The sequence below is a fragment of the Ambystoma mexicanum genome, chromosome 4p (assembly GCF_040938575.1).
Source record: "Ambystoma mexicanum isolate Mex_15411 chromosome 4p, UKY_AmexF1_1, whole genome shotgun sequence".
NCBI classification, from domain to species: domain Eukaryota; kingdom Metazoa; phylum Chordata; class Amphibia; order Caudata; family Ambystomatidae; genus Ambystoma; species Ambystoma mexicanum.
The window spans coordinates 905,248,803-905,270,306 of record NC_090927.1 but is presented as its reverse complement, the minus strand read 5'-3'; the positions used below and the strand labels follow the sequence as shown (position 1 = coordinate 905,270,306).

Below are 21,504 nucleotides of genomic sequence, written 5' to 3'. Positions count from 1 at the left end.
ATCAATTTAGAATGATTATTGCATTCTGCTTCTTCGTAAAATCTATTTATGCTCTTTTAGGTGAAAATTGGCAGTTTTAGTCTAGACATGTAATTGTTATTATGAATGAATTGCATACAACTATAATTTTATTTAGTGATGAAATTGAAAATGGATATTTTATTTTTGTATAAAGGTTTGTAATAAACCAAAATGCAAATAAAAAATAAAAATGAAGGAATTTCATTTATAAATCACTGAGTTCAACTTCTTTCCCATAGGATATCAATAGACCTGTTCAGAAAAACAAAAGAAAAGTCCCCAGTATATGTTATGTAATTTCGCTGTATGTTTGCACAGCCTTCTGGGACTGCTTGGCAATTGTTTAGCCCTTTCCCTATGTTAATAAATATTGTTATTTTTGTAACGGCCTACCCAATTGATTTCAATGGGACCCCCAGATTTGTCTACATACTCGGAAACTGTAACTAACTTTTGAGTTAAGTATAGCCTTTTTAGATTCACTTACCTGTTCGACACATTTATTTGTAGAGAACTGCTGAGACCCAAGGGTGTCCAGTGCAGGGAAACTGTTTCTCGCTTTCATTTTGCCTGCGTTTCATTTTGGAATGCATACCACTGTAAATGGGATACTATAAGGTGTACTTTGTATAACTTTTGTCTGCAAACATTTTATACACTGTCTTGATGTGCCTAACAAGCTGGTGGCAGTGTACGGTTTTTCTTATTTTTTTCAATGCAAGCCCGTACACCATTTGAAATAAAATTATGATTGGAGTGCCATATATGCAAAATGGTTGCCCCAATGAGGATTACGCCCTGCCGTTTGGCCATCTTGCTTTTTGCTGCTGTTCCTAACCTCTCAGTTCGGAAAAACATCCATAAGGGTAGTCACGTAGCAGGGTCCAGCCTGGACTCTTGGGCCACTGCAATTGGGACCGTCTGGTCCCAATCAATTCTTCAGCAAGAGGATGTCTGTTGCTGGGAAGATGCAGGTATGTGACCGCCTATGACTGAACATTCCCCATCTGTAAGGTGCAAATCCTTGCTATTGGTGGGCGCAGGAATTCCCTTTAGTGTGGATTTTGGATAAAAAGGTGCTGTGTACCTGTTCAGTGGAGCCAAGAATCCTAAGAAAAGACTGCACTGAAGACCTAGAATACTGCTGCTATGGACAACCAGCACTGCCCAAGCCCATCTAACAGAAAAGCCCTGCAACCTCCCTTGTGAACAAGGACGACCCTCAAGGGTGCCCTTTCCCCCTTGGATTTGACCAACGAGTCCTGCATCACGCACTGTTATCCTGCGGTCAGTGGACCTCGGAGGTGTCCTGGGAAAATCCTGTGGGCTGTCCACTTTCTGAACCGGGGTTCCCTGCTGCAACAGCTGCCGTCCTGAGCCAGAACCTTGGACTCTGCAGACCTAATAAAATCACGGTCTGCTGCTCCCCTGCAAGACTAGAGCCCTGCCAAGAGCCTGCTCTCTGCCACGAACTGAGCAGTCTGACCAGTACTGCACTTCATGTCTGCCATTTCATGAGGAGGGGCATGGGAGGTGTTTCCTAGTTGTCCTCGGTGTGGCTGCTGTTCTGTGGTGTCAGCCTCATCTTGCTGCAGGTCTGCTGGAACCATCCTTTAACCGGATATTAAAACCACTGTCCAGCCAGAACAATTCAATCCATGCTCTTAAGCAACTGCATCCACAACGCCTAATGCAAGAAAAGATTTTCTTTTGGCAGCTTATCCTCCATTGAGATCAATGAAACATTTACTAATGTTTGATTCCTGTTATGACTTCCAACCTTTTTGCTTTCTTTTCCTTGCTTAACTCATCTGTTTTGGGGGCACTGGTCAGTCCCTAAGGCTACCAATGCAGGGGACCCTGTCTCCATTTGCGCGATTCCTTCTTGTTTTTAAGCTGCACACACCAGCTCAGAGTGAAGTGGGGCATGGCTACTACGTGTCCCTTTTTTAGAACCATTTCCGTTACTTTCACTTTGTGTCCATGAAGGGCTGGCAGCAGGGGATATTTTTCTATCTTGCTTTTGTTTATATGCATGCACTTTTGTGTTTTACTGCATAATTACTTTCTTTTTGAGTACCGTGTAATCAAAATGGGCGTGCTTTTCTTTTTTCACCTCGTCTTTTGGCCAGCTTGATCTTTTATCTTCTTCCTGCCATCTGAGATCAGGATATGCCACATAGGGAAAACGCTTTCCCAGGCAACGCGGCTGTGCGAAAATTTGGCCGGATTGGACAGCTCTTGCCAGTTTCAATGGTGAAGATCCTTTCAATTGGTGGGCTGGCAGCGACCCAGGATCAAATTTAGGCTAAAAGGGAGACTCCTGCGTCCGTTCTCAAGATCATCGTTGGAGTCTAGAAAACTGCGATGAACTGCACACTATTGAAGATCTGAGTACTTGTGCTTTGTTAGGGAGAATTCACATTCAATGGCCAATTTCCATTACCTAGTGAGTCCCTCAGCATCTTTGCTTGATTTCTGGAGTTTATTTTTTCCTCTTGGTAGGAGTGTAAGCTTTCCCCCCACTTTTACCCATGTTTTGCCATGTGTATTTCATCTGTTTTTGTGATTGTGGGCTCAGGAGTACACCACTTCAGTAGCCTCCTTTTGTGTGTTACACAGCACCTTCGGTGCAGTGACACAGGGTTGTCTTTTAGACTTCCCACCGACTCCATTTCTGGGGCTGACTACTGTCCCCCAGGAAAGAGTAAAGTTGCCATTAACTTTACTTATTCAATTAACAACAGATCCAGTACAGCCCATCTTACATGGAGTACTGGAAAGGGTTAATCCTTAGCCTTTTTTATCTGTACCTCCTAGAGCATTGTTTCGCTCTTAACATTTAGACTTGGCTGGTGGCAGTGGCATCTACCCTAACTTTTCTACCGCGATTATACTATATAAACGTGGCATTGTTTCAGGCTATTATATCAGCCTTGAACTTAAACCGGCTTGACCAAATACTTTTTCTTTTGGCTCTGGTTGGGTTTATTCGCCATTTCTTTTTGTTAAAGTCCTTCTTGTGTTTTACTTTGCGCTGCAAACCAGGTTTGCCTTCTTTGTTCACTGTCTTTTGGCGGGCTTCTGCCAAGAAGCCCTCCTCTAGGCGCCTGGGTGTCTAGGTGGGCTGAATGTGAGGGAGGGGTGTAGTCATCCCCTGCACAGGGTATCCTAGGAAACCCAAGTCGCACTTTGCCATGATTGGCTGAGGTGGTTGTCCGGGCCGGACAACCCCATGCTGCGCGATTGACAGCCAGGCTGTGTGAATGGGGGATTTTCGCATAAAAGGCAGGACTCTTGGGCTAGAAGTCAGAGTCGCCACTGGAACTACAAGGAACCGAAGAGAAGCAGAGAAGAAGTCGGCTGCAACAACTATCCCGTCCCGGTGAAGCCTTGCTGCAGTCCTAAGCTATTTACCCTTTGACGACCAGAGAAGATCCAGTCCGGATTCTACTTCCCTTGAGCCTGGTGGGGATAACCAGCTCATCTTCTACAGGCAGAGGATCCTCTTCGTGGTCGAAATCGCTGCACACTGCTGTAGTGGTCCAGATAGCCATCTGAAGAGCCTCTCCTGTTTTTAAGGAGCGCACCTTTTATTCACTGTCGCTGCTGCCGGCTTCAGCCCTGTGTGGTGCAGAACCCTCTAGACCTCGTCCTCCTTGCCGAAGCTCCAGGAACCGTGGGTCTGCAGGAAACTACAAGGAACAACTGCTGTGGCACCAGCTTCTTCATTGAATAAGGTACTGTGTTCTGCTTGAGGAAATCGGGTGAATCCCTTTTATCCTCCTACAAGGCTTGTCCTCATCTTCCCTCCTTCTTATAACTTTTGCTTCCTCTATCGACAATATCTAAGTACTGGCTATGTTGAATCTTGAACTGTCTGACTGTGTGATCCTCGACAACAGGAACCCGGTTCCACTTGACACTAGCTCTGGCCTATTGACTCTTGAATTTCAGTACTTGAGTGTTCTCTGATTCTGTCTGCCTTGACAAAAGTATTGCCTATGATTTTTGCCCCCAACTCTCTCTCGTTAACTCAGGTGCCAAGTGTGTTTTTGCCCCAGTAACATTTCTTGCCGCGGATACGCGTATCTTTAGTAAGACCGAACTGTCATTACTGTCAAAAAGTGATCGCATATGTATTTCTGGTAACGTCTTTTGTTTCACAACACTAATCTGTTAAAACATAGGGTACTTACCTTGAGTTATACCGTACAAAGTGAATTGGTTGGTTGTAGTATATTTTACGTGTGGTTTTGAATTAATAGAAGTGTTGTGTTGATAAACAGTTTAAAAATAAATGTACTTCTATTTTTTACCTGAAACCTTGAGTCAGTGTTTGCTTGAGTCACAGTAATTGTGTTCCCTTTGTGTAATCTCTACTACTGCTCATATACTCTTGAGATAAGCCTGGCTGCTCCGCTACTGCTACCACTTTAACATAGTAGTACAGGTTTGTACCAAAGGTAAACTTGTATTACCACTTGTAGTCTTAATTGTGTGTAGTGGTCCCTAAGGGCACTGCACAGGATTCTGCCTAACAGTCTTTACTGCTGGAGCGCTTCAAGATTATTACTCCCGTGCACATAGCTGAGTCTGTGTGTACAGGGAACTGGATGTGTTCCCTGGACCTCAAGGATGCGTACCTGCATGTACCCATCCATCAACCACGTTGGATGTTTCTGCGGTTCACGATTGTCGTACCACTTTCAGTACAAGGTTCTGCCCTTCGGCCTGAACTCAGCCTCTCGTGTCTTCACGAAGTTGATGCCATCATCTATACCCTTATTTGATTGACTGGCTGGTGATAGCGGGGTCACCCGAAGGGGTGATGCACTCCTGCCAGAGATTGGTGGATATCCTTCAGCAGCTAGGGTTTTCCCTCAACCAGAGGAAATTTCAGTTATGCCGTCTCAGGAACTGATCTTCCTAGGAGTGCGTTGGAACACTACTGTTCAGCAGGTGTTCCCCACGCCTGAAAGGCTTATGTCCCTCCGCAAGGCGGTGGGACACTTTGACCAACTCAACCACCTCAACGCTTCAATTCCAGCACATTCTGGCCCTGATGGCCTCTTGCGTGCTCACTGTACTGCACGCTTGCCTCAAGATGAGGTGCCTCCAGCATCACCTGTCGGACAATTGGGATCAGGAGACGGGGTCTCAGTTGGACAGGATTCCCTATACCACCGCTCCTGCTGCCCGATCTTTACTGGTGGCTGATGGAGGGCAATGTCTCAGTGGGAGCCCCCTTCGCCTGACCGGAGCCTACCCTGGTGGTGGCGACGGACTCCGCACTCGCTGGTTGGGGGGCTACTCTGGAGGGCTAAGCGATTCATGGAGCATGGTCCAGGACGGAATCCCCCTTGAATATCAATCCGCTCGTGCCAGTGAGCCTGGTCCACAAGGCGTTCTTGCCCCTCATCAGGGACAGGTCTGTTTTGATCAGGACAGACAATTGTACTACAATGTTTTACCTGAACAAGCAAGGTGGCCCGGCCCCCCCTAACCCACCACCTCTGCATGGAGGCGGTTTTGATCTAGGAATGGGCCCTGACGGAGGGGATTTGGATTTCGGCCGTCCACCTGCCAGTGGACAGCAATGCAGGAGGGGACCAGTTGAGTCGCTTGGGGTTCACCTACGAGTGGGAGTTGCACAACTACTCCTTGTTGCCCCTGTTCCAGCATTGGGGGTTCACGGACCGGATTTTGTTCGACCAAGTATGACCAAGGACACAGTGATTGGTTTAGAGGAGAAATACAGTTTTCAAGCTGAAAGTGAAACACTTTTCTCTTTTACCGATGATTCCCAGCCTGAGGACAGGGAATGTTCATGAACATGTGAATCCATGCCAGTGTGGAAGATCTCCCTCCAACGCGACAAACGATTCTTCAATGCCCTGTGACCGAGAGCGCTGCAGACTGAACACGAGTCCCCAGCGGTGGTCAGGCCCAAACACTCAAGACAGTGCATGGGGGTCCGATGCCGGGAACGAGCAGTCACACGAGGGACATCTCGTGAATCCTCCTGTGGTCGTCATGCGCCGGGAGAGGCGAGGCACTGAAGGGAAGTTAACAAATTATTGAAAAAACAAACGGGGAGCAAGCGTAAAGATTAAAAAAGTCTCTGTGCTGGCTGCCAGGTCCAACATTGTCATGGCAACATTATCAATGGATACCATAGAAACTAGGTTATATTGTGTGTTGTGCCTAAACAAAACAATTTATTGGAACTGATAACTGTGTTAAGTATAATGCTATAATAGTATACTTTTCAGTATACCTGTGTAGCATATGGTCTTGTGGTCTCTATGGGGACCAACTGTATATATCCACCAGGCTTCTCTGTTCCCTGGGGTGAAACCTGACTACTCTATCTGGCATTGCTAAAAACTATAAAGAGTTTAGCCTAGCTTTTGGTTGTAAACATTTTTTTTTACATTTATGATAGATTGTTTCAAATATACTCACTAAATGGCAATGGAAAGATATTCCTAACACGGTCTCCAGGGGTGTTGCTAGGTCTGGAAAATATCAGGGGCCAAGCTAATGTCAGGACTGGTGGGATTCTGGGATAGCTATAGCCTTTTGGTTGTAGTCCCTGAGATTGTAGCCAGGGCTTCAACCAAAAGACCCGGGTCTATAGTCCCCTCAGGCCCCCCCCCCACGTCCCTCTAGCACTGCCTCTGACGGTCTCTGATGAGACCCGATCTGAGGATTCCTCAGGGAACAAATAGGTAAACCAGTAAGACAAAAGTAAAAAGTTACAAGAATGCTACCCCAAATCATCAGCGCAGCACTTGCTGCAAGGTGTAAACTGGCCTTCCACCCTGATCTGGGATTGCAGACCGAAGTCTGAAATGTGCAACGGTATGCTCTACATGGTAAGGGCAATTCCTATTGTTCACCAATGCAACAAGCCTGACACTTTTGAACCACCCTATAGAATTGGCACAAAAGATACATATTCGGACAGCAAAACCCATAAAAGATGCAAAACTCACCTGTAAACTCATCAAGGTTGTTCACCAAATCTGGTAGAGTATTCCTTTTTATAAATGAGGAGCACAGTTTCTTCATTCTTCTGATGAGCTTTGGCAGGCGATGCTGAAGAGAGTCTTCTGCATGTATAACGGCTAGACTTTCAACTGAGTTCACATCCTGAAAAACAGAATAGATTAACTGTTAACAGAGATCAAAGCAGAACGAAAAAGGTAAGAACTCAGCACAACATGTTGCCAATGCTTGGAATGTATAAGGAGTTATTTAATTGCGAGCACTATTGCTACAAATGAATACTTGAAACTTCCCTTTAAGAATTGTTTGTTTACAAAAATCCATCATGCGCTAGGATGAGACTTAAAACCTTCAGGAAAAGGTCAGGTGGCACCAGAGACATCTACCATGTGGTGAAACATGCATCAACATAGTCAGCACCATGCATTTACAAGTAGCATTAGAAAGTGAGCATCTAGTTTCCAGAGACATTGAGACTAAAAGAAAGCAAACAAGTAAAATGTTTCAAGAGGTTATGGTTTCACATTATTTGGCATTGAAGCCCACGCTTTCAGACATGGTGAGTTAAATAGTATGTTTGGGTAGTATCGGGTAAAATGGTGATGGATGATGAAAGACGGGGCATGACCAAAACAGGAACACAAGGCCTTCAGATTAATCCTAATCATCAGGAGACTATTGTGAGAAGTTGTAACAAGCAGATGCTAATAAAAGATTCAGTCCAACATGTACAGCTGGGATAAATTCTTCAAAAAGCACAAGGCTTTACATAGACTAGATCATTTAATTTTAGAAAGAGCTTGTAATTCTCGAATTTACAAGCTCACTGGTCAGGGAAAAACATAATGGGCCTCTGGCCTGAAAAAACATACTTTTATTATGTTACACATAGATGTCTATGGGGTAAAATAAGCACTAAACAAAATTATTTCACAGTACTAAAGAATAAATAGCATATTTTAAAACACATGTCTTACTGTCTCTCCTCACCCCAATACATTTATGTGAGTCCACTATTTCAAATAGGGACCCACCATGAAAATAACAGGGCAGCAGGTTGGAACAAGGAAACGCAACAGGGTTCGAAATTGCAGGGAGCTATTTAGCTGCTGGACACTGCCTAGAAGAGCCTGGCTGGATTGCTACCAGGAGCTACTTTTTGCCCCCAAGGCAACTGGTGCCATTCAAATATACTGATCTGATATTAACTATGTGTCTACGAATTTGCATAAAAGGTGCAACAGTAAACCTCTAGATGACATGTAAAATATGAATGGTCATATGTAATTGGCCCACTGTTATAATTGCATCTCATTTGGAAGTTAGATTTGTTGCATACTATATATAAGTGCCTCGTTGTGCAGCAGAAAGAGTGAGCAAGGTTTCATCACAGAAAAAGCGGTGTCAGAGAAAAACGTACAGTAACAGATTAATGGAGTAACAGATGTAGCAGTTAGGAAATAACAGCAAGGAAAGGTGTAGACTAAATGAGAGGTAGCAGCAATATGGAATACTGACTGAAAAGAAAAGGGAAAACTATTCAAAGAGAACGTAATAAGTCAGTAAGCAACAAGGTAAGAGGATTCAACAGAAACAGTCAGGAACAGAGTACAAGTCATGGCAAAACAGCAATAGAGAACAAGGTGGTTCAAGAAATGTGCATTTTTGGGTGAATGTCAGTTTGGGGTAAAAAGCAAGTTCTGCTATCTTTCAGTCACTCCATACATGAAGCTGAACTTTAATAGCTCCTGGGTTATGATGAGTAACTCCTGGTCACAGGAAAATCCTGACGGGCAGGAGCTATTTTCAGATCCTGCTCCATGAATTCTAATTTTGATCCATGCACAACCAAACAAAGCAAATACAGTGCCCTAGGGCCTGCCCCAACAGTGTCCTAAAGGAACAACCCACTCATGCTATATATGGTAGGTCTTAGACTTGGTGGTCTGAATCAAGCACATTTAGGCAAGGGGTTGGGATGAAAATGACCCAGACATTTTAAACTACAGGAAATTAGTCTAAAAATCCCAAAAGCCAACATCAACACTCCATATTAATGAGGACCCACTTGGCCATAGTATACAAATAATCCAAATGCACACATTACAATAATAAACAGGGATAGAGGGTGGCATTTCTTTTTCAAAACCACAATTCAGGATACATTTTTATAAACTGTTACCTTTGTAATACACCTTGGGTAAAAATATTTACTGAGTCACCAAAATTAGCTACAGTGTAATGATTCATTTAAAAGGAGGGGATTGTGCGTCATGACTTTACAAATACTTATAAAATAAAGTCCCTTACTAAAAATCCAGTCCTCGTCCTAAAACACTCAAACCCTTGGGTGCAGGAAAAGTTTCCTGGCGCAGGCAAGTTCTTCCAAAGTCACTTTAGAAGAGTCGCGGGTCATGTAGAACTCCATAGGACAAAATCAATGGCCCATCAGCTTATCTGGGGAAAACTGATGCACGTCATTAACCCCAGAGGTGTGGATTCCAGGGGAAAAACTCCAGGGTGGAGCAGAGGAGACCCCAAATCAAGAGAACAAGGCCAGCTGCACAACCAGAAGCCTGTGGAGAAGGTGCAGCAGAGCATGAGGCCCCACAAAAAGTAAATGGGAAATGTGGTTGAGACCCACCTCCAAAGAATCTCGACCCAGAGTGGAGGAAACAGCATCTTAAATAATCTCAAACCCCAAGACGCAGAGGCAAGTACTCATAGGGGAGTTTTGGCAAACGCTGCTCCTGCACAGCAAAACACAGTCAAGTATAAGCATCCTTCCTAGGTGGTTTTCAAAATCCGGTGTCCAGGGGCTTGAATCCTGACCCAAGCAAGACCCTGGACCACAGAAACAAAGAACAGAAAAACTTTCCCACCATGTCTACCTTAAAGCCAGGAGTAAAGAATATGGTGAGGAGGACTGAAGACAAAGAACGCTGGATCACTGTAGCTCAGTGAACAATAAAGGATGGCAGCCCAGCAAAACATTATCCTGGCATGGGGAGACTGCCCCTGGGGTACCCTAAGAGGTCCCAAGTAGCAGATGGGGATGGATGTTGGTGACCTCCAACCCCCTTACGGGTGGCAGCAGGTTCCAGTTACAAGGGTGGAGACTTGGCCGGAAACTACTGTAAATGGCCTAGAAAATTGTCCCAGCAAGGAAGACTCACCCCAGTGCATGAGGGGAGGCAGGAGAATTTAGAAATCCTAAATTGGACTCCAGGAGTAGTAAATCCAAACTGGGAAATGCCTAAACTACTCCAGTCAGCCAATAAGGCCAACAGAGTTAAAGACTGCAAACTCTGCGAGCAAAATCCCTTCATCTTGCCAGCAAACTAGCGTCTTCCAAGTTGCATAACAAAACAAAAAGAAGGCAAAAAGGGACCTGGCAGAGCCTTCAATATCACTGGAAAAAGGGTCTGGCCATAGGCCAGCCCACCAATCACTAGAATGGGCTGGGGGCAAAGGGCCAGATGTCCAACACTACTGATAGGTCGCTCCGACTGCCACATAGCCTAGATCACTCCCCATTGGTAGTTGGAGGGCCCATGCACATACACTGATCCAAATCAGTTGGAACCAATATGGATGCTGCCATGTCGGCTCATAATGAACACATGTGGTCAAAATGGCCAGTTTGAGCATAGATCGAGGTTACCCTGAACAAAGGAAGACCTAAAATACCAAAGGGGAGAGAGCATGATTTAAAACACAGAGGTGCCCCAATAGCTACCAAAAAGGTACATTGTACTACAAATGCGGTACAATGGTTTGCACCACCGGTGAAGCCAAAACCGAAGTACAAATGCCACTATCCTACTCCTTAAAACCCATATAGGACGATATCATCAGACAACAAAAATGGGATGCCCAGAAAGTACCATTGGGACTAGGCGCGATACCGGTGACCCAATGCTGTTAAGGGTGAGGAAGTGGTTGCAGCGACTCTAGGGGGCCTCTCTGGCCGGAGCCCCCCCCAAGCGAGGGCTAACAAGCCATGGAGATGTGTCAGGTGTGGGTAATTTTTCCTGATGAGGCATGGGCATGACGGCGTGGCAGGCGAGGTGCTGAGTCTTTCCCCGGGCGGCAGCGGTGAAGAGTGCGCCTGAAAAGTGCATGTGCAGTCAGCGTGAAAATCTTTGGTTGGCCCATGATCCCAGCGGGAGCTCCGCCAGCATTCAGAAGGCCGCACCGAAGCAGCATGAGCCGCAGTGGAAACTGCTGCTTTGCTGGTGATTTTTCAGCCTACAATCATCTGCTGCGGGGTTGCCCGTAGGCGCCTTGAGCCAGAGGTAAGTGCTCTGTGTAACATTTCATGTATTTCACGTGGGGTTACGTGATGTAACATTCATTATGACAAGCGTATTACGTCCTGTGTAGTAACAGGAACTTGAGAACCTTCAAGTCATTATTCATTTCACCAGGAAGTGTGTGTGCTCTCTGTGCTGAAGCATGGAACTGAAGCAGAGTGTTTGAAGCCACCTTCAGCAGAGTTGCTCCGACGATAAGAAGATGTGATGTTGCTTGGGAAAGGTCTACTGTGTTTGGCTCATGCGCTTATTGTTTGTGGCTGGCTACAGCAATTCATGCATCCATTTCAGTGTGCCAACCATGGTTTGCCCTTCTGTTGGGGAGGAGCTAGTGCCTTGGCTAGCGCCTTCCTGCACCCCCCCCCTCAAGCGCTTTACAATTAGACAAGACTTCTCTAAGCACTATAGCACTAAGAAAGCCTTTTTCATGCAAATATAATCACACGCAGGCGTGGCCAGGCACTAAATGAAGATAGTATTTAAATAGAAGGTGCAAATAACCATTAGTTGAATACACTTGTAAATGTTATTCTATGTAGTTTTAAAATCTCAAAGCACAGTGTATGCAGCCTAAAAATAGACTACATGCATTGCCTTGTGTCTGTTAGCTCTGGCAGAGCACACAAAGTAACTCAGCAGCTGTGTCCTGTCCATCAAAAGCCCATGCAGGCTAAAATGCTCAATGCAAAAGTATGAAAAACAAGGGTTTTTAAGCAGAATTATTGGACCAGATAAAATATGAGTATAGTGGGTGAAGTGTGTAAAGTATGGAGGGAAGGTGTGTTGAATTTTAAATGTTTATAATATAGCAAATGATGATGAACAGGAGCTACAATGTATTCTTGCCTAGGCAGCAGTATGCTAAGTAGTTTTGTCCTAAATGGAAATCCAGCCATGCAAGAAGGAAGACTGCAGCATCTCTTGTAAGGAAGAAGGACAGTTTTGGATGAGCTATACAAGTATCCAGTGACCAAGTCAAACAGTATATAAGGCGCCTGCTTAGCACCCGCCTGGAGGAGCCAGCCACGGAAGAGGTACAGAATGCAGGTCGGGCGGGGGGATGTGGGGGGTACGGGTTGAAGGGGTTTGGGGGGGGGGGAAGAGTCCCTTGCCCCCATCCTCATTTTGATTAAATTTGTTATCCTTGCAAGATATACTCTTGGCCTTATTCTCCTTGAGGGATGAACTATTAACTGGTATGAGTGTGATTAGGGGTACCCGTATTTAAGGGGTACCCCTGTAAATTTGGGTTTAGGGATTTGAGTGAAGTGTCCAAGGCGATTCAGGGGCAAGCAGGTGTCTTAGAATTGCTGTATGTATTGTATGTTGCCTTTCCCCACGTCCCTCTTCCTACCCAATTAAGTACCCTAACCCCCTTCCCGCTTTCCCTAATCTCCCCTTACCCAGCCACAACTTCTCCCTAACTGTCGTCCCCCACCCATTGCCTGCCGCAGTGTGTCCTGTTAGTATCACATCAGGCACACGTCCCACCCTTGGTGGGACGGTTGTACTCCATTTGGCTTCAACGGTTAGGGAGGAGTTGTGTGACCTCTCTCAAGCTTGACAAATACCATATAACTCAAGTAAAAAGGGTTGCAATGGCAGGGAGACTTCAGAAGAAGTACCCATGGCAACTAGACACAGGGCAGTGATCCCAAAAAATAGAGGGAAAGCGGCGAAAAGTGGTAGGGTCTTAAAAGTTAGCCCTAGAATCCCTAAAATAGGAATTCTGTCTTAACAGATAGGCATGTCATTTTTTTTCTAAAAGAGAGGGGGATGGGTGGGCTCTAGATCTGAACGCTCCAGTGCTAAGCTCAGTATTTAGTCTGAGGTCTTGATATCTTGGTGCAAGGTCACAGGTGAGAAGAGGTGAACCCACACCTTTTGTATGGGAATAGTGAGAAGTCCTGGTTACCTAGCTAATTAACGTTTTTTGGGTGAATCTTATGGATAAGAAGATTCTCACGCTGATGTAGTGTTTCAAAGTGTATTTCTTTATTCTCTGTAGTATAGACATATGGTCTAGAAGTGGTCAGCCAACACTTTTGGCTAGTGTTTAGGCATGAACCCAGGAGAAAACCCCCAGAGGAGCCTTAGTCGTTAACCTGTTCCCTTCTGCAGCACTTAAATTGGTCTCCCTGTTGAATCCATCCAAAAGGAAAAGGTGGCATTATTTCCTGCAGCTCCTCCAAGTGTCAAAATTCCCTTCTGTGCGCACAACGCTTTAAAAGTCTACATAGTGCCCACCTTATGTCATAATTATTGGCCAAGTTCTTTCATCTCAGTTATTGAATATACATCCCCAGTCTTCTCAATCATTTTTATGTATTTTCTTTTATTGTGCTTAGTTCAAAAGTGAACCTTTTGCATTATACATACACGTTCAGTGATTCATTTAATTACAATAAATATAATTTCCATTTGAAAAAACTCATTTATAAAACTAGACTTGTGCAAACCAATATGCAACCAATATCATTTATAGCAAATCTGTTGCACAAAGTAATCTCTAAAAATACGTTCTTAAACCCTATAAAACTACCCCATTATACATTTCATAAAGAAACACTCTACAAACAATTCATTTAAAACATGTTACCCCACAATATCAAACAAATTATAAAAAACATCTCCACTCATACATCACATATTAAAGCTGCACAAAAATGTCAATTTTTAAACCCATTTAAAACCTAATATCCAACCACATACAAACACTTATCAGTATTACAATTTAACAGAATTTAGGAAAGCCGCTATTGCCAATCTATCAGAGTTCATGGATCCACTCAAATAAAATTTCCATAGATTTTCATCATCAACCCATTTAATATTTTTAATCCGAGGGACCAAATATTTCCCTCTTAAAGTATTCAGAGCTGTGCAGCATATTAATATATTTATCGTAGTTTCAATGCATTCCTTATTCATGCAGAAGGAACAAGTTACTTACCTGTAAATGTTGTTCTCCAGCATGGGTCTGGGTCTGGCATGGATTCACATGCTCATTAATATTCCCTGTTAGGCAGAATCCTGTGCAGTGCCCTTAGGGACCACTACACACAATTAAGACTACAAGTGGCAATACAGGTTCACCTTTGGTACAAACCTCTACTACACTTTTAAAGTGGTAGCAGTAGGAGGGCAGCCAGACTTATCTCAAGAGTAAATGAGCAGTAGTAGAGATTACACAAAGGACCACAATTACTGTGACTCAAGCAAACATTGACTCAAGGTTTCAGGTAAAATAAATTTGAGTACATTTATTTTAAACCACCTGTTCACAAAACACTTCACTTCTATAAATTCAAAACCACACGTAAAATACACTACACACAATCGGTTCCACTTGTTTCAGTAAATTCAATGTAAGTACATTAGGATTTGACAGACCAGTGTTGCGATACTAACGCGTACCCGCGGATAGAAATGCTCACGAAGTTAAACACACTTTGTACTTTAGAATTTCAAACAAGGGAAAAGTGGGAGAAAATCAAAGGCAATACTTTTTCAAGGCAAGGAGACTCGAGGACTTGTTCAAAGATACAGATTAAAGTCAATAGGCCTGCGCCAGTGTCAATGGAGCAGATGCTCAGTTGCCGAGGATCACACGTTGAACAGTTCGAGATTCGAGATACCAAGAGTACTTGGATATTGTCAGATGGAAGGAAAAGTTATAAGAGGGAAAGAAGGGATAAATCTTTGAGGAAGAAAAGGGTTCACCCCGATTCCGGATGGTCAGACGGAGAGAACGGCCATATGTGCACAGTACCTTCTTCCGTTGGAGAAAATCTGGTGCCACAGCAGTTGTTCCTGGTAGTTCCTGCAGACTGACGGTTCCTGTGGCTTCAGTCATGAGGACAAGGATGACGACGTCTGGAGCGATCTGCACTACCCAGGGATGAGTCCAGCAGCAGCGAAAAAGACAACGATGAATAAAAGGTGCGCTCCTTTAAATCAGGAGAGGGCTCTTCTGGTGGCTATCCGGACCACTACGGCACTGCAGTGATTTCGACCCAGGAGAGGATTCTCCGACTGAAGAAAAGACGAGCTGGTTGATCCCACCAGGCTCAAGGGAAGAAGACTCCGGACTGGATCTTCTCTGGTCGTTGAAGGGTAGATGGCTCAGGACTGCAGCAGGGCTTCACCGGCACTCGGGGTGGCAGCAGCCGTCTTCTTCTCTGCTTCTCTTCGGTTCCTTCCTTGAAGTGTTTTCTAACAGACGGTTTAAAAATAAAATGTACTGCTATATTTTTTACCTGAAACCTTGAGTCAGCGTTTGCTTGAGTCACAGTAATTGTGGTCCCTTTGTGTAATCTCTGCTACTGCTCATTTACACTTGAGATAAGTCTGGCTGCTCTGCTACTGCTACCACTTTAACATAGTAGTACAGGCTTGTACCAAAGGTGAAATTGTATTACCACGTGTAGTCTTAATTGTGTGTAGTGGTCCCTAAGGGCACTGCACAGGATTCTACCTAACAGCAGTAGGACCAAGAGAAGAGCCGCAGAGGGGTAGGCGGGAGGGTTCGCATGTGAATCCATGCCAGACCCATGCTGCAGAACAACAGTTACAGGTAAGTAACTTGTTCCTTATCCAGCATGGGTCTGGCATGGATTCACATGTTCATGAATAAAGAATACATAGCAGTACACACATGCACAACCACGGGAGGTGGCAAGGCTCAACATTAAGCTTCTCTTACCTCCTCACCATGCTCACCTTCAAGCGAACAGGTTGCGCAGCACTGCTTGGCCGACTCTGGACTCCTCCCTGGAATCCCTGACGACGCAGTAGAACTTTGTGACGATGTGAGTCGACCTCCACGTAGCAGCCCTGCAGATGTCAAGCAGGGGCACAGCAGACAGGAATGCCGTATTTGCAGCAATTGCTCTGGTCGAATGGGCTCTCGGATGGCCAGGAAACGGTCGGTTTGCCGACCCGTGACAATGGGTGATGCAGCCAGAGAGCCACCTGGAAACTGAAGTTTTGGAGAGGGCCTTCCCATGATTCACAGGGCTAAAGTTCACAAAAAGTTGAGACTTCATCCGGAAACTCTTTGTGCGGTCCACATAGAACTTCAGCGCTCTAGCCACATCCAGCGAGTGCAAAGTACTCTCAGATGGCGAAGAAGGCCACCAAGGGCTCGTTGGAGCTTGGTCAAATAAGGTGGTTTACAAGAGAGCCTGGCTCTCTCCCACTTATCGTGCGGAGGTGATGGGCACAAGGAAAGCTGTTTTCTATGACAAAGATTTCAGTGGCGCCGAATGCATAGGCTCGAACTGAGCACCCAGGATCCTAGTAAGCACCACATTGAGCTCCCACGCCGGGGCCAGAGCCTTCACTGGCGGGAACGAGCTAAATAGTCCTTTGACGAACTCCTTGACCAATTGATGCAACCATAAGGATGATCGAACAGAAGATTTGGTGTAGCCGCCAGATGAACTTTGATGGAGGCATGGGCCAGTCCTGCCTTGGCCAACAACGACAAATACGGAAGCACCTTTGGAGCAGTGACTCATAGAGGGTCGATCTTTTGTGTACGGCACCAAACGGCGAACCTCTTCCACTTGTGCCCATAGCATTTGAGAGTAGATGAAGCTCTGGCCTTGGCGAGCACCTCCTTACAATCCCCTGGGAGATCCTAGCCCCCAAACTCTAGTGCTGCAGGGGCCAAGCCTTCAAGTTCAGCGATCCTGGGTCGTGGTGCAGAATTGCGCCTCTTTCCGTGGCGAGAAGATCTGGAACCGCCGGATGCTTGACTGATGTCCAGAAGGTCCAGGTACCATATCTGTCTCGGCTACGCTGGTGCGACGAGGATCATCCTGCACCGGGACCATCTGAGTTGATTGACTAGTCGAAGAAGCAACGGAGGGAACGCATACAGGAACAGGCCATCGCAGGGCAAAGAGAATGCATCCCCCATGCTCCCCAGCTGGGGAAACCTGCAGACGAACCTCCAGCACTTGGTGTTCGTCACTGTCACAAACAGATCGATCGATCTGGGGATTGCCCCATCTGCGGAACAGGTGATCCACTTGGTCCTGCAGAAGTTCCCACTCGTGGCAAGAGCGAAGCTCCCTGCTGAGAGAGTCGGCGACTGTGTTCTTCACTCCTGCCAGATGAAACGGGATGAGGAATACCCCCTGGGCAACAGCCCAGTGCCAAAGGTACTGCGCCTCCTTGGAGAGCACAGGGGCCTTGTGCTCCCCCCCCCTGCTTCCTGATGTAGAACACTGGTGGTGGTGGTGGTGTCTGTGAAGACCCATACCACCTTGCCCTTGGAAGGAAGGAAGGACTTGAGAGCCCAAAACACGACCCGCAGCTCCAACACGTAGATGTGCAACGACATCTCCTCCGGTAGCCACAGGCCTCTTGCATGAAGACTTCCGGTGTGCACTCCCCAACCTTCCAGGGAGACATCCGTCGTGACCGTGTCCTGACGAGGTGGGGGTCTGGAAATTAACGCCTGCAGACAGATGTGCGTGCATTCCCCACCACTGTATCACTCGATGGAAACTCTCGTCTAGTGTGATCTTGTCCTTTAAGTTTCCCGACTTTTATACAATGGGGGTCGAGGAATTCCTGCAGCGGACGCATTCGTAGCCTGCACAGCCAAATGAGGTATATGCATGACATCATGCCGAGTGGGGACTTGTTGGACCTCACCCTTGTGACCTTCAGGGCCAACAGCTGTAGTACTTTGCCCAAAATGGCCGATATCCTCTTCCCCTGACAAGAGACGCCAGGCACGACACTATTGAGTCAGGATCCCAGAAACCACGCATCCAGCGATGGAATCAAGCAGGACTTTACATAGTTCACCGAGAACCCCAGGTCCGTCAGGAGTTGGACCGTGTTCGCCAATGTCCTTTGAACTTACCCAGATGAGCCAGTCGTCCAGGTAAGGGTACACGTGGATCCCTCGAAGACGCAGCTGCGGCGCCGACTTCAGTCTGAAGGGAAGGGCCTTGAACTGGTAATGTCCTTGAACCACCAAGCGCAGGTACTTGCGGTGGCCCTTGTGTATGAGGATGTGAAAGTAGGCATCCTCCAAGTCCAGCGACGATAGAAAATCCCATTCTTCCAGCTGTCCTAACATGTTCTGCTGAGTCACCATCCAAAACTTTTGAGACTTGATCTACTTGTTCAGACGGCAGAGGTCCAGGATGGGCCTCCAACCGCCAGTCTGATTTTTGACGAGGAAGTAACCAGAGTACACTCCGGAGCCCCGGCGCCTCTTTGGGACAAGCTCTATATCACCCTTTTTTAGTATGGCCTGCACCTCCAGCGGAAGGGATGTGGTTTTCCTGACGGGCCACTGGTGGCATATGAGGACACTTCCGTTGGAACTCTAGTGTGTGTCTGTGGGTGAGAGCGTCCAGTACCCAATGGTCGGTGGAGATGGTCTTCCACACGATGATTACGTTCGCCACCTGGCCTCCCACCAGGGTGCACGAGTTGGGGGTCAGACTTCACTATCGGTTCAGTCCTGTTTTGATGTTGAAGCGCCGCCTTGGGGGCCTTGGCAACGACGACGTCCACCTCCAGACTTGGCACGGCCCCTGTAGGTCTCCTGGGCCGATGAGCAGGAGGGTTGACGGTAGGACGTAGCACCTCCTCCGAATCCTTTAGAAGAACTTTGGGACTTTCCTCCAGAAGTCCGAAAGGACCGCTGTCATTGCTGAAGCTTGCCTAAGGCAGGAGCCGTCACAGTGTCCTCCTTGATGGCCTGAAGAGACTCGTCCACAGTCTTTCAGAACAAATTGACCCAGTCAAAGGGCATTTCCAACACCTTCGACTGAACATCCGGGCTGAAATTAGTGGTCCTCAGCCAGCCCCGCCAACGAAGGCAAACGCTGTTGCCCATTTGGTGGAATCTGTGTCGTCAATGTCTGTGGCCACAGTAATGGTGTGGTCCGAGGCTACCTCGCCTTCCTGTAGGATCTCCAACACCTCAGCCCTCTTGCCGTTGGGAAGGAAATCCAAGAGGAGGCCATCTTGAGCCAAAGTTCCCTGTCGTAACACGCCATGATGGCAAGGGCGTTAGCGGCCTTGATGGTCGTCGCTGCCGATGTGATCACTCTTCACCCCATGCCATTCAACTTCTTCCTCTCACTGTCCAGGGGGAGGAGGCTGCTGACTAGGAGGAGCCTGAAGACAACTTCTTGGCCGCCGCAGAAACAACAGAGTCTAGAGATGGCTGGCACCTTAAGCGCAGAGTCAGGCACCCTGTATTTCTTCTCATAACGGTCTCTTTTCGCCGGAGCCGATGACTGGTTCTTTACGAGGGACAACCCCTCGTCTCAAATGTCATCCGACAGCGGGATGGAAAGCACGGTCTTCCTCTTTGCCTCTCTGCGCTGGTATAGGAAACCCTCTTCTCCTCAGGGACGAGCTGGAATAGCTCCGAGGCCCTGGAGATCATGGCATGGAACGAGCCTATCTCGTCGGGCGGTGATGATCTGGAAGGCGGAGACGGGAGAACCCCCAAGCCGTCGCCGTCCGTGCCAGTGCCCGTCATCTCTGGGTACGTGTCATCCCTTTGAGGGGCGAGGGGAGTGAAGGGTAGATCAGAGGGTGGGGGTGAACTCTCCTCTTCTTGGATGGTGGTTCCTCCGATTGTTCTGGTGCTGCGGGCGGGGCCGCCGGCGCTAGAGGCATCCTCATCTGGATTTCCATGCACAGGGTATGCAGAGCCGTGAAAATGTCCTCCGAGATATCCCCAGGTGGCTGCTGAGGTGGTGGCGACGGAGTTGAGGGCGTCTGTAGCTTAGGTTGGTCCTCCAATCCGTCAACGCCCTGCTGCTCCTCGTCGGTCTCCTCATCATTACCTTCATCGCCTCCCTCGTCGGGATCCCTCCCATAGGGCCTGCCCTCGACACATCGTCCCTCCGGAGGATCGGGAGGTTGGTGAGCTCCTCCTCTGAAGAGATGTCCGTGCCCTGGGGGGTTACCGTGCCCCCCGTTCTCCGCGACCAAGGGAGACTGTTTTGGTAAAATGATCGGCATCATCCTCTCCGGTGTCTCCTCGATGGGCTGGAAAGAGGATTCCTTCTTGGCAGGCAGGGATACTCACGCCTTTGGGGCCGTGCCCTGCGGATCCACCACGGCGGCCTTTGCTAGAGACGCCGCCACTCCTTCAATGGAAGTTTGGGCCTTCGTCTGATGGACCTGGGCCTTCACAGTCTTGGCCGAGTCGGTGGCCCTCACCTTAGGAGGGTCGGGCCCTGCTCCCCCTTGGCCTTCTCCGTCACGCCAGCCTGGGTCTTCTCAAAGAGCTTGCCCGGATGGTCCGACTTCCTCTTCTAAGATCCTGAGCGTTGGCTCATGGTCGAAGGTGCTTGAGAGGCTGTATACGGCCTGGCCGCCGAGGTGTCCGTTGCAACGGCGCTTCCGGAGGCAGTGGACTTGCGGTGCTTAGCCTTATGTTGGGCCCCCACGGGAGGGGCGCCCTCAAAGGTCTTAGAAGACTGCTCACCTTTCTTCTTCAGGGCAGGGGAGGCATGCTGCTGGGACTCACCCGAAGCTGGGGCATTGGCTTGCAGCCACTCGTGGAGCTGCTTGCGCCGATCAGTCCGCGTGCGGGGCACCATCTCCAGACAATCCACACAGTCAACCTCCACGTGCCTCGGGTCTGAGTGTAGACAGTAAAGGCACAGGGAATGTCTGTCGTCTGAAAATACATTCCGTAGTTTGCAGCCGGGGCAAATCTTGAAGAGAGGCACTGAGTCCTCCTTCTCATCCGCCATGCCTACGCAACGTAAGCCTCTAAGAAGCTTCTGCAATCCCCCAAGAAGAAACTATGAAAAAATCGCCCTTGAGGGGCGCTGAAAAAACTGACAACGGGTCCCCGTTAATCGGAATGTGGATCGATGGAGCTTGAGGCTCGATTGATGGAACAAATAGAGCAAAGCTCTTAGAAAAATCGTAAAATGCAGTAAAAGCTTGAAAGCTATATCACAAGGACTTCTGAAGGGGCAGTAAAAATCTGAAGATGGCTGCCAGAGGAGGGGCTTAGGTAGAAGGTAGTCATTGGCTGGGGGCATTATGACCTGAAACTGATTTTTTCTTTACCTAGGATTCCCAGCTTGACAACGGGGAATATCCAGGAGCATGTGAATCCATGCCAGACCCCATGCTGGAGAATTTG

At 47.3% G+C, this 21,504-nt stretch overlaps 1 protein-coding gene across 3 annotated transcripts in view; it reads right to left on the bottom strand.

Annotated features, from left to right (window-relative positions):
• Nucleotides 1–21,504, bottom strand: part of MDN1 (midasin AAA ATPase 1) — a 2,688,524-nt gene that overhangs the window by 509,932 nt on the left and 2,157,088 nt on the right. For all 3 annotated transcript variants that reach the window (XM_069606482.1, XM_069606484.1, XM_069606483.1), the window contains exon 74: nucleotides 7,023–7,179. In XM_069606482.1, coding sequence (XP_069462583.1) covers nucleotides 7,023–7,179 — 157 coding nt within the window. The remainder of the gene's footprint in view (nucleotides 1–7,022; nucleotides 7,180–21,504) is intronic.